At 48.9% G+C, this 13,612-nt stretch overlaps 1 protein-coding gene across 2 annotated transcripts in view; it reads left to right on the top strand.

The window, feature by feature from the left end:
- SNX9 (sorting nexin 9) overlaps nucleotides 1-3,745 on the top strand; it is a 107,361-nt gene extending 103,616 nt beyond the window's left edge. The window contains exons 17-18 of one of the 2 annotated variants that reach the window (XM_028103333.2): nucleotides 223-314; nucleotides 2,087-3,745. In XM_028103333.2, coding sequence (XP_027959134.1) covers nucleotides 223-314; nucleotides 2,087-2,134 — 140 coding nt within the window. In that variant the 3' untranslated portion in view covers nucleotides 2,135-3,745. The remainder of the gene's footprint in view (nucleotides 1-222; nucleotides 315-2,086) is intronic. The other variant, XM_028103332.2, reaches the window with a different exon arrangement.
- The last annotated feature ends 9,867 nt before the right edge of the window (nucleotides 3,746-13,612 follow it).

The raw sequence follows: 13,612 nt of genomic DNA, 5'->3' as shown, positions 1-13,612 counted from the left end.
GGGTTCACAGTATCTCATCTGCAAGTCAACAAAAGTCATCCCTCTGCTGGAAAGTATTGTTTGCCCTCAGATTATTTTCAGATGAGTTTTCTAGCCTCTTTATAAAGTGATTTGTCAGGAACTGGCCCTGCCCTGAAGCCAACCAGATGAAACTGAGCAGAGCAAGCTGGCACTGTCTGTGGAAGTTTGGGGGACTGATTGATATCTTGGTTTTGGTTGTAGCCGAGATGAATCACTTCCATAGCAACCGGATCTATGACTACAACAGCGTCATCCGCCTGTACCTGGAGCAACAGGTGCAATTCTACGAAACAGTAAGTCAGCTGCCCTTCGCATGCAAGCACGTGTGCGCGGGTGCACACACGCGCACACACACACACACACACACACACACACACACACACACACAGGAGGATTCCTGGTAACATAACTTTGACCATGTAAAGTTAATCTGCTTATGTTTTTTAATCCTGTGTAAGAAACCAAACGAGGTTAATTATTGAGCAGGGGTTATTTATCCCTTTTAATTATATCTGCCTTTTCCTTTTTGAATCATACTGGGTTAAAAAAGGGGAGAAAGGGTCCTGACACTGGTTGTGAGGCCCCTAGCAGTCCTTACTGGGAGGCTCCCAACCCCCACAGCCTCTATGTGCCCGGGACAGTGAAGGACAGGAGGCCCCTGGCTCTGCGGGCTCTCAGCTGAGGATGGAGCCTGGCACCACGGGCAGGCTTCATGAATGAGATTTCATTGTGCACCAAAGGAACTTCAGAAAGAAAATGAGAGAGAGAGAGAGAGAGAAAAACCTCAAATACTTAGGTTTGTGACATTTAGGAAACAGTCACAAAAATGTAAACTTTTGTACTCTGCATAGTAATTGGGTTGTTTACCAGAGTGTCCAGAAAACAAAGATCTAGCGTGTAAGTGGAAACTTCGACATCTGTAGGCAGGTTCCGTAACTGTATCATTGACCATGTGCTGGCTGCCATGTTTCTTACTCAGTGTTCCACTGTTGCCATGGTATGCTCTTGTGTGTGCTCAGGATGATGGTAGGCCAGCCCCACACTCACATCCGTGCACATGTCTGTCCTCTTTCGGCGAGACGGTACAGAAAATGTCGGTCTCCAACAGCAAATTCTTGAAAGGGAGTTGTGATCGGTGTGCTTGCTGCATAGTGTGAATTGTGTGTTGGAAGCAGCTGGTTTTGGAGCTGAGTTTCCAGAAGGAATTCCCTTAAGCATTCTTATCCCTCACCGCGTGCAGTCCCTGGGCTCTCTTTGTAGTAACCGGTGCCGCTGTACGGTCGCCTTGCATGTATTAGAATCGAGATTGCATTTATTCTACATGAGAATAGCATTGAAGGGCAACTTCTGAAACTCCGATCATGTTGATTTGGTAGATAATCTCAAGCCCAAGTGAGGTTTAATTATCAATGACATTGTGACTCAAAATAGAAAACCATGCATTTTAGTCACTGTCCTTGTTAGAAGTAACAGTTTTGTGAGAAAGTAACCCTTAAATACTAAAATTCCCATACTTGTTCATGCAGCAAACATGAATTGAGTACCTATTATATACTAAGGACTTACTTCAGCTACTTGGGCTCCAAGAATGGCTGTGACATCTGTGTCCTCAGGGGAGGCCTGGGCACAGAGCCCCAGCTGCGGTCCTGCACTGGCTTTATCATGGAGGCACGGACGGTCTACACACGGCGGACCCGCAGCGGGTGGGATCCGGGAGGTGTGCTTGGCAGCGGGGGCTCGGGAGTGCACGGGTGTCCAAGAACACAGGGGAGTCTAGGCAAGCGCCCCACCTGACTCCTGGTCTGGAAATGCTGCTCCTGAGAGAGGCACTGTCCGTGCCAGAAAGAAAGGGGGCTTCCTGCAAGCTGGGGGCCTCACCTCTGGCAGCACCATCTGGGGTTAGGGGAGGGCCCCCCGGCTGGTTGGTGCTGGAAGAGACTAGAAGCTTAGCCCAGTTAAAGTCTTTGAAATACTTGCAATGTCTAACTCGTAAGAGATGGCAGGAGTAGAATGCCGTCGGTCCTAGTGGGCCTGGTAGCCGAAGATTGTCTTGTTTCTTCCCCAGATTGCAGAAAAGCTGAGGCAGGCCCTCGGTCGTTTCCCGGTCATGTAGAACACACCGGAACACGAAGAGAACTCCGAAGTGCTTCTTTCTGACTTTGGGCAATGCAATCTTATTTTTTCCCCCTTTATCAAAAACAAAAAGGAACGAAAGAACGAAAACCAAAAAGAAACAGAGTTGCAAAAAACTGCGTCTGTTTTATTAACCAACCTAAACGGATCAGTTACGTAGGGATAGTCGTCTTTGGTTCGTTTCCACCTCCATTATTTAAAACAATGGAAATTGTCTCTATTTTTGGAAAGTACTTAAAGTTATCAGAATTTTGAATGGAAAATTAGGGGTTTCCCCCCACTGATATTTTACATAAAATTGTAATTTTTACGTCGTCCATGATCTTCTGGGTCTTACCCAATGTCAGATAATTACTAATTGCTTTCTTAAAAATATGAAATATGCCAGAATAAAATATATATGTTTGTATATTTTTATAACTCTTTTCAGTCCAGTGGGATTCCTGTCTATTTAGGAAAATCTACATGCGTTTCACTGACATATTTACGACTCCAGCGCTTCTGTTTCTAGGAGGGAGGAAGCAAAGAGGGGCTCCTGGGAATTCTGGCACCCTCCCGGCGGCTCGGGGCGGGGGGCTCACATGTGCCCTCAGAGCACGTGGCTTGGCAAAAACTGAGGATCCCATTCACTGTGCCCGCTTCCCTCAGGAATATTGCTGAGTGTCCCCTTCCATTAGGAGGGCTTCCTTCCCAAGCCTGGTTAAGGCATGGTTCTTGCCAGACGGAGTATGTTGAAAATGCTGGGGGTATTTCTAAAACGTTCCCACTCTGCTCCCAGGGATGGCGCTGCTGCGCTGAGTCCTGTGCTCAGGAAGGAGTGCTCCCCCAGAGCTTCACCCTGAATTGGAGTCTTAGGCTGTTCAGTCAGAGGTAACGAGACATGTTTGTGAGGGCCGAGGGCCGTGACTTGCCGCTTGATTCGGATGGTAGATGAGCGGGCCGGGGGTGTTATCTGAAAAGATGGAAAACACAGCTGAGTAGGCCTCTCCGTCCCCACCAGATGGAAAAGTTTAGGGACTGATAAGGGTGACAACCTGGATAATGCCCAGTAATCCCGGGAGCTCCTATGTGTAAGAAGTACAGAGTGATGTTCTTCCTGACTGCATCTGAAACTTCAGACGGGATTTTTGTGATCACTAGGACTCCAGTTAACGGCATAAAGCAAAACCCTAATCTTCACAGACTGTCAGCTTTAAATCTGAACACTCACAGACACGCACTGTCTTCCTCCTGCAGATGAGCGTGTCCGTCCTCCGCGGTTGCCTTACGACTTTATCCCCACTGCTTTCATTTTCCTGACCTAGTGATTATAGTATAGAAAATGGAAAGTTTGGGCCAGCACAAATAAAATGAAACCAAAAAATAAGTAGAAGAGGAAATCGAATGAATATGAGAATTTCTTGTTCTTTAATATCACGGGTTTTGTTAATGTTTTATAAGTAATTTTCCCTACCTGATTTTTTTTTTATAAAATCTCATAGAACAATGTTTATGATACAGCCATTTAATATATGTACAAATTGTAAAGAATATGTATAAATGTTTTACACAAATGTAAGAGCATGTAGAAGCCAACATATAAATAAATTGTTAAAAAACCTGTACAGTAAATTCTGAAAGCACTTTTTCAAAACACTTTCTGGTGTTTGTGTGATTTATTTTCTTTCTTTCTTTTTTTTGGATAATTGCTTCTTACCTCCAGCTCCTGAAGATAGTCCGGGTAATGAATTTTTCCCCCAAACCTAATTCTCCTGGTATGAATTTATAATTTAATTCCTTAAGTCAGAGTCACCAATCCTGGAAGCATGTCACAATCGCCAGAGAGCTGTAAGAAACAGATACTGATGACGATGCCAAGTGTAGAAACAACCGTGCGTGTGTGCGTGCGTGTGTGCGTGTGTGCGCGCACGCCTGCCCCTTAAGTGATGTTTGCTCTTCTCCATATCCTGTAACCTAATTCCATGGTGTAAAAATCTCATGTTACAAGATAAGAGAATAAGAGGGGAAAGAAATCAGATATTTGCCTTACACGCACGCCCACAGGTAATCAAACAAAATAAGGAGAAAATATGACAGTTAAAATCCTTTTATTGGGCCTTCAGCAGTGGCCGGAGCTGGGTCAGCCTAGGTGAGCGAAGTGCACGCTGCTGAGCCCACGCATAAGCTCCATCCCTGCTGCCGTGGCACTTTGTTCGTGAGCCCACTGGGACATGACAGGGGCGGCTGGGGAAAGAGGCTGACTGGTGTCCACAGAATGGGCCATCCTATCCACTTGATTATTAAAATCCTCTTCTGCGGAGGTCACCTTTGGTGGGCATTTTTGGGACACCGAGATCTTCACTTTTTTGAGGACAGGTCTGTCCGCGTTCCTCTCCCCCGGATTTCTTTCTCACCTGTTGTCCAGTCCCGTTCCTTTCAGGTATCGGACCATCCCTCAGCCAAACCATGCCACAGCCCAAGAATGGATAGGTATCCGCCCAGGGGGCCATGTCTCCTTCCGAGCAACGGGAGCAGCCGGACGCACTGCTCGACGTTCTGCCCCCCCCAGGAGGATGTCCTTGACCGTGCCCTTCAGGCGTGTCCCGGGGAGGGGCTGTGGTGCTGCAGCTGTCTGCTTTCGGGTGGCGTCTGCATCCCATGCAGAACCGTCTGTAACCCAGGCCTGAGTCTTCTCTTCCTCCGTCAGCTGATCTTCGACAGCTCCGCAAGCAGCCGTAGGTCAGGCTGGGAGAGGAGACGGTGTAGCAGGAGCGGGCACCGCGGGCATTTGGGCCACTTGTCCCTACGGGGCCTGCTCGGGCCTGATCACATACGTACCGCTTCCATTTGATGGTGGAGTGCTCCCGTGCGTGCCCGACTTCATGGGCCGACGGGTCAGATGGCACCCCGTTCACGAGGGGCAGCTCAGGTCTCGCCGTAACGTGGGGGCCCGTGGGTAAGCATTTAGTCTCGACTGAGGCTCAGTAGCAAACGAGAGCTGTGTCTCACAAGGGGAGTCGTCGTCTGGGTGGGGTTAGCAAGGCTTGGCTCCCAAATCCTAAGGGCCCGCTTTATCACTCAGCCCTGCCGAAGGCTCCAGACGGCACCGCCGTCTGCTCGGACGTTCCAGGTGCCGTTGGCTGCACTGGATCCGATGACCCCGGCCTGAGAGCAAAGCGGCCTGCACGGCGGCCTGGACCTGCTGGGAAGCCGCCTCTCGTTCTGGGCCCCGCACCAAGTATCTGCACACCCTGTGGCCTCGTCAAGTTGATGATACCTCCCATGTATTCTGATTTAATCGGTCTGCGGAAGGGGCCAGGAAAATGAAGAAGGAACCTAAGGAAAAAAGATGGCAGGAGATACTCAGATGGTAGCTGACTGCGAGCCAGGAAAAGTAACAGGAATTTGAAAGTGAAAAGTTACCCATTGCATGTTGATACTTGGAAAATTCTCCTTCAAGTGGCAACATTTTAATGACCTAGTGTATATTTTGTTCTCGTTGGGTTCAAACACATCATGTGGTGGTTATAGGATATATTGATTTCTTAATTTGTACCAACCTTTATCACAGAAGAGCTGTAATTACAGAATAATTTATAATATTTCCAAATCTCGACCCTGTAAAAATCAGTATTTGGAGAGGAGACGTAAAGGCACGGTGGAAGAATGGGGTCAGTTTCCTTGCCGAGACGGTCCACACACGCCTCCCCTGCAGCGGGCAAAGGGCCCCAGTGCTCCCTCCGGGAGCAGACGCAGCAGGGGGACTGACCAGGTGCCCTATGACACACACACAGCAGAACAAAGAAACACGCATCAAGCCCGGAGCAAAGTAAGATATCCCCAAATAAAGAAATATGCCCCTACTTGTGTGTCTTAATTTTTTCAACCTGTTTGATTTAAAATCCTTTTCTCCAAGAAAGTAAGTAGAACTTGAGTTCCTTTGGCAAGGGGGCACTTTTCCACGGGTCTCTTGCACTCTGCCTGGCTTGGCCTGCTGTGTCAGGAAGGAAGAGCCTGGACTGCTTTTAGACCTGGGCCATTTCTCAAGGCTGTTTCCAGCAAGCATCCTTGATGGATGACCTAACGTCTTCTTCCCGGAAGAAAAGCAGCCTCGCTTACTGCTCGCTGTGAAAGCTCCAGGCTCCTCTCCTGTAAGACAACCCACTCACTCCAGGGGCATGCATCCTTTGGGGTCTTCCGACCCCCACCATCCCCCAGGGACTCGCAGATCAGGGAGAAGACGAAGCTCGTGCTGTTTGTGGCACCGCGGGTAATAAAGTCTGTGGTCTGCCTTACCTAAGCCTCCTGCCAGCATCCGTGACACAGTAACGTTTATTTGCTCATAAATAGAACAAAATCAAATCCCAGACCCAGCCGTTACTTTTGTAAGAAAACATTTTTAAAACAAAAAGGATAAGAAAATGAATAAAGCCACCAACAATATATACACTAGCATAGACCGTGGAAGGATGGGGAATAATCTGCCACACACCACCAGCAAACAGTATAAAAGAACAGGAGAACAACTCGAAGTTTAAGCAAAGCAGAAAGATTTTTCCCGCCAGCTTTATTGAGCTATAATTGACATGTCATATTATATGAATTTAAGTGGACAGTGTGATGGTTTGATACATGACTCTATTTGCAAATGACCACAATAAGGTTTGTGAACATATCCACTCCTCACGTAGTTATAATTTCGTGTGTGCATGGTGAGAAGTTTTTAAGATCTGCTCTGTTAGCAACTTTCAAATATATTGTCAACAGTAGTCGCCGTGCTGTACGAGAATATCTGAATGCCGTTGGCAATTCAAAGGACCACACTGAGCCAGTTGGAAGGCCATGAAACCTCTGGGGGAAGACTGTTGGGCTTTTCAGTCAACAGTAAGTTCAGAGGTCTGCAGGTGGAAGTACATGTCCACATCTTAGGCCAAAACAAAAAGTTCAGTGAAGCAATCGGTCTGTAGGATTTTCAGAGCTCTGTGGGCGGAGAGAGAGAGAGAGAGACCGGTAAGGTGTGCAACTTTGGGCTGGGCAAGACCAGCTGCTTGAAGATGTGAAGTACTGTTCTGATAAAGGCTGGAGACTTTCCACCCGGCCCACGGCTCATGGCTGGGAGCTGCCCTGTGAAGGGAGCGCCTGGAGCAGAGTCGGGGAAGCCTGGGAAGTGGGGTTGGTGGTGAGTTATTGATTCTGGAGAAAAGCCACTGACTTCCTGAAAGTAATGTTGGTTTACCGGCAAGCCGGAGTCATGCGCTTCTCCCCTGGGTATAAAGTGATGTCACAGCATGTGGTGGTGAACGTGAACACAGCCCCCTCGGCTGTTCTGCGCTGGTTCTCAGCCAGAGGTGATGGTGCCTCCAGAACACATTTCCTGAGGCTGGTCTTGTCATCTGGTGGGTAGAAGTCAGAGATGCTTTGAACATCCTCCAATGTAGAGAACAGCCCTCGAAATAAAAAATTATCCACCCAAAATGTCCAGAGTACCCAAACTGAGAAGCCCTACTTTAAAACAAACAGACAAGGGGCGCCTGGGTGGCTCTGCCGGTTAAGCGTCTTGAGTCTTGGTTTCAGCTCAGGTCATGATCTCATGCTGAAATGTCAGTGAGTTTGGAATCCTGAGCCTGCTTGACGGTTGTTACCCTCGCTGTGTGGTGGAAAGATAGGGGACCCTGCGGGAAGCCCCAGCTCGTGTGAGCACCTGCAGGGCGTGCTCAGGACACACACACAGGACTGACAGGCGTGTGGCAGGAGTGATGACAAGCGGCCCAGGCTCCAGGCTGACAATCGGGCCTGCCTTCTGCAGGACGGGGCGCCAGCACTGGGTGTGCATTGGTAACGGCTTGCTCTGCCGACCGAGAGGAGGATGGGGTCTGTGGGACCAGCCTGAGCCCCCCAGCCCCCTGCCAAGGCAATACCCCGGACACTCCTGCCAGGCGCCTGCGTTACGTCTTCGGCCCCACTTCCAGTCCGGCGTGACTTCTGGGAATTGCCTGGGCTCCTGAGTTTGGGCACACAGTCTCCTCACGTGAATGCAGGCAAACCCTATGCAGCCGGGCTTGTCTTTCTAGGGGACTCGCACCGGCAGCCCCCCACCCCCATCCCTGTCTCTGCAGAATCCTCTCCTCGCTCTGCCCTTCCATCCTGGCCGCCTGGGCCCCCGGAACGCCGATCTCTGGCTCCTCAACTCAGCAAGACCACAAAACTCTATTCGCTGCCCCTCCCGTTCTGGGCCTGGCTTCTGCATTCAGGCAGTAATTTGGGGCCAACATGGGGCTCACCCTGCTTGTTTCTCTTCTCTCAGGGATCAAAGTCGGGCACAGCCTGGTGTCTAATGTCTGAAGCCATTTTTCATAGATCGATCCATTTTTCTCTTCACTTAAGGAGGGGTAACTGGCCTCTAGTTCTCCATCATTGCTAAAAGTGGAAAATATATTGTTTATTTTTAAAATCTAAGGCCGGGGTAGTTTTCCTGCTCACGGAGAGTACTTGGCACACACATTCCTCACGATCTATTTTACTTTCAGCAGGTTCCAGCAGTCCCTGAGAAACCACTTAAAAGCATAAAGTTGAACAAAAATCAAAATGGCCACACGAATGCTTTTGCGGGGCTCAGTTTTATTTACTTTTTTTAAAGATTTCATTTTTGTATTAGAGAGCGAGATCGAGCACAAGCAGGGGGAGGGGCAGAGGGAGAAGCAGGCTTCCCACCGAGCAGGGAGCTCAATCTCAGGACCTTGAGATCACCACCTGAGCCACAGGCAGATGCCCAACCGACTGAGCCACTCCAGTGCCCCTGGGCTCAGTTTTAAACTGAGTAACCTTTTTTTCTTGCTCTCTTCTGCAAACCTCCCCTCCTTCCTTAGCCTTTTGTTTCAGGAACCTGGGACCCCCACCCCTCCCTGAAAGACATGCGAGGCTGGCAGCAAGTACACAACTCCTGTTGAAACCGGCTAGATCCTGTATTTCCATATAAAACCCCCCAGCCCCTTTCCGGGGCCGGGGTCACAGTTCTGGAGGCCTTAACCTTCTGTGGCCTCCTTTGCCAGGCAAAGCAATACAGCTTGTGTTCGTCTTTATTCCCAAACTCTTTGTGTTATAGTTCGGCCGCAAAGCCCGGAGGTGGATTTTGGACAACACCTGCAGGAGGCAGTACATAGTTTACTACGTCGTGGCTCTCGCCTTCCTCTGGGCCCACTGGTGCACCACGCTTCCCCATCTCCATAAAATCAGGTGTCACTGTGTGCCTTGCTGTGGCCAAAGTGCAATGTGTGCACTTGCAGGGGAACGCACGGGATTGTGGGTGCGCATCTCTCTGGCTCTTCGCAGCCCAGGGTGACAAGGGGAGGAGGTGCTGAAGGGTTCAAGCAGCTTAGAACACTGAGCCAACACACAGAGGGGAGGTGGCCTGGGGAGCTGCTCCCCCCCTCCCCCCACCCAGAATTTTCATGAGCAGGAAATAACCTGTGCCACACTGAGCCACTGAATTGGAGTTGTGTCTCAGGTAACACAAGCCACACTGCACCCCCTGACCAATATAGCCGCTCATTACTGAGCCAGAGTGTAAATTCATCCCTAACCCTAAACAGGTGTCTGGGAATATGTTGGCTTAATGAAGCAGGTGTATTTGAAAATGGGCCATTTGGAAAACTCAACCCCCCTCAGAATGAAGAGCAGGAAGAAGCAAAACAAAACAAAAATTTATAAAAGCAAATAAACCATTTTGGTGAGATTGAGTTCTTTTGTTGATGTGTTGAAATCACTCCAGACAGATCGATCCATTGTAATTCAGAAGGGTTTATTCTTCCTGCACCAACATCTAAACAGAATGGAAAGTGAGTTCCCATAAACCGTAGGCATATACCTACAATGGCAGAAGTATTGACCCCCTTCACCCTCCCTGGGGAATTAAGGTTTTTCTTGAGCCCTCTGTTCTTTTTTCTTTTTCTTTCTTTTTTTTTTTTTTTTAAAGATTTTTTATTTATTTATTTGAGAGAGAGAATGAGGTAGAGCATGAGAGGGGGCAGGGTCAGAGGGAGAAGCAGACTCCCCGCCGAGCAGGGAGCCCGATGTGGGACTCGATCCCGGGACTCCAGGATCATGACCTGAGCCGAAGGCAGTCGCTTAACCAACTGAGCCACCCAGGCGCCCGAGGAGCCCTCTGTTCTTGTTCCTCTTCTTTTGGATAATAGTAACTGCATTTTTCTCGTGCCTTGGATATGTCTTTGTAGCTAAGATTTACTTCCCACCATCTTTAGAGGTACTTGTGCGAGCAGCTTTTTCTAATTTGCTTCTAAAATAGGAACTCTTGGCCTTGTGGTCCACATAATATCAGGTGTGTGTATCAGTGAATTGTAGCCGGGGCGCAGGGGTGCGGGAGCATCTGGCTTCGGGGGTCCCAGACGGACCAGGGTTGGCCACTCGCCACAGACAAAACCCAAAGGCAGAGAAACAAGTGGGTGGTGGAACAGGAAAGGGATTTATTCTAGCAAGGCCAACGCCGAGAAGACAGCGGCCTAGCGTCTCAAAGACAGTCTCCAAAGTGCTCCAAGCACTTCCAGGTTTATATAAGGAAAATGTGGGGCAAAGGCGGGTGGGCACGTGCAGGTGGGCCACGAAGGTCAAGTCCATCATTGTCGTGGAGGCAATCATGGCCAGGGTCTTGCTGGCTTAGGGCAGGCCGTGTTGCTGGAAGGGTGGTTTCGGTTCCCATCAGGGGAGGCTTCCCCCACCGGGTCTCCCGTCTGAGCAGAGAGACCAGCGAGAAAGGAGAACCCAACGGGAAAGTTTGAGGTCAAAAGGGAGGCAGCCGAAATCCTCTTTCAGAACCACATCCGATTGTAGGGATATTATTCGTGTGCATATTTTGCATCTTTTGCCGATGGGAAGCCACCTCTGATTTCTAACATTTCTGGGGAAAGGGGTTTATACTTTTCATTATCTTTTGAAAGGTATGGGTGACTCAGTTAAGGATCCAGAGCTACTGCTTTCAAGACAGAGTCAATTTCCTCATCTAACCAGACTTGCTCACGTTTCATCCGCCACATCGTGGTCTCGTTTTCCTTTTCCTTATAACACACGGACTGAAGGAATATCATGAAGAAGGAGAGGTGGGTAATCTCTCAAGTGGATGGGGGGTAGTTCCCACGTGGCCCTCAAAGCTTCCAGCAGTTCCCCCGGTCAGCAGTCCGAGCGAGACCCAGTATTTCAGTCCGTGCAGTCACTGTGGAAAGCACCAGGGGCTCCGGACGCCCAGAGCCTCTGTGGTAAGTGGTAACAGATGGCAGAACAAAGATCTGCTCTCCCCCTTCGGCCAAAGGAGGGGAGAAGGGGAAAGGAGCTGAGCCTGGAGGAGAAAGGAGAGAATCCTTCTGCTATGGGGGTGTGTTTCTTTTCAGAGCCGGCGGCCCTGTGTGGCTCCCAGCGGAGTGTGAGATTTTTATAGGAAGGGTTTTGGAAAGAAGAGGGAAAGTTGTGGCAGACAGAAGGGAAAGAGAGGGCAGTAAAGAGAGTGAGAAAACCCCTGGCGCTCTAGTCCCCATTATTGTTTAAATAAATCCGTGCAGGCCCAGGGGGTGTGCTGGGTGGAAGGCAGGAGGCAGGTGGAGCTTGGAAACCCCTCTCTGACTGCAGATATATTGCTGTCCGGGAGGCTACGGGGGAGCTGGATGGGGGGGTCATCACTGATTGCTAACATAAATATGCTTAGAAGCACAAATTCTGGGATATTTTTAGAGGTCAAAAGCCATGTCTTGGGGCGCCTGGGGGGCACAGTCGGCTGAGCATCTGACTCTTGGTTTTGACTCAGGTCATGCTCTCAGGGCCCTGGGATCGAGCTCCGCATCGGGCTCTGCGCTCAGCAGGGAGTCTGCTTGAGGGTTCTCTCTCTCTCCCCCTCTGCTCCTCCTACTAGTGTGCACGCGCTCATAAATAAATAAATAAATAAATAAATCTTAAAAAAAAAAAAAAGACTTGTCTTTATTGAGAAGCAAACAGAATACCTCCTTTAACAAGGGATCCTTTGGGAAACTCTAGAAATAAGGACCTAAGAGGGGATAGGAGCCAACTGACCTGGGGTCACAGCTCCCTTTAACTTTCTGTCTTAAGAAGCTGCAACAGATCCTTTCTTAGTTCTCATTTTTGTTATATCTTACGTGGATTCACGTTCGGTTTTGTGGTTGAAACAGTCACATAGGTTGATCTGAGAAAAGCTGTCGTATTTATTCAGTTGCGGTCAGCTTTGTCTTCCACGCTCCCTGTAGAGACACGTCTGCAGGTACAGTGACAAGGTGGCCTCCTGCTTCTAGAGCTATGCTGAAAAGACCCACGATCGGTGCCTTACTCAGCAAACTAGGTCTGCTCAAGTCATCAGCAGCACAGTGGAAAAACAAGTTCTCTCAAAGAGAGAAAATATGAAATCAGAGGCAGTGTAGCCAACAGAAGAGAAAACACAGGGTGAGAAGTCCGGAGAGCTGGTGTCTAATACCAAGTCCTATCAGGGCTTCAGTGTCTTGTAGCAAATCAGAAATCATTCCTGTCCTTTCTACTTTGTGATTGCCTTGGGAGGAAAGAAATGACATATGGAAAAAATTAAAATAACATAACTGTTTCTAAGGCAGCACTAAGCCTTATACCAAAATAACAAGAAGACTGATTATCAGATGCTCGCTGTTCTAGACACAGGAGATGATGCTGGTCAGCCAACCCCAAACCCGTTCATTCCCATTCCCTTTTCTCTCTTGTCCATCTCAACCAAAGAGATGGGAAAAGCCCCCATTGTAGCTACTGCCAGCTGTGTGACACAGTTCTGGCCAGGGATTTAAGTGGAAATTCGGTGGGGGCTTCTGGAGAAAGCCTTTTGCCTTTTTCTTATAAAAGAGACAGAGATGCCTTGGATTCCTTTCTTCTTTCTACCTTGAATATTGGTGTGATGGCTGGAGCTGAAGCGGCCATTTCACGATCATGAGGACAGCGGGCCAATATTGCTAATGATGCAGTAGGTTGGGTCTGAGGACCCAGAAGGGGCCCAGCAGGACCAGCGAAGAGGGTCCTTGCCTTTGTGCAGGATAGAAATCAAATGCGAGCTGAGAAAGTGAAAGCAGAGTTTATTGAATAGCATAAGTGACAGGTAGAAAATAGCAGATGGAGTGTCTGGGAGACTTGGAAGGGGTAAGAAAACGGCTCTCTTCGTCATTTGGGGCTAGGGGCTTATATTGTAAAAGGAGTCTAGGATACATGTTCCTTCAGGAATTCAGGATAGGGTCTGACCGGAGGTGACTGACTGAGTACTAGGTGTTACTTTATAAATCACGGAAGGTAGGGGGTGTTGATGCCAGTGTGGGCCAGGGTTTGTTCGAAGCTAATGTCCTGGAACATGTTTGGGATCCAGCTGTTCTTAGATGTGATCAGGTTTTGGGAGCCTAGGACAAAAACTCAGAGAATGATTAATTCTCTTTCTTTCCCGTTGGAGTGGAAACAT

Source organism: Eumetopias jubatus, unplaced genomic scaffold (assembly GCF_037043125.1).
Source record: "Eumetopias jubatus isolate StellerSeaLion01/CBP00866 unplaced genomic scaffold, mEumJub1_p1.0 scaffold_6, whole genome shotgun sequence".
Lineage (NCBI taxonomy): Eukaryota > Metazoa > Chordata > Mammalia > Carnivora > Otariidae > Eumetopias > Eumetopias jubatus.
The sequence above is the reverse complement of the archived record's forward strand: the minus strand, read 5'-3'. Positions and strand labels throughout refer to the sequence as shown.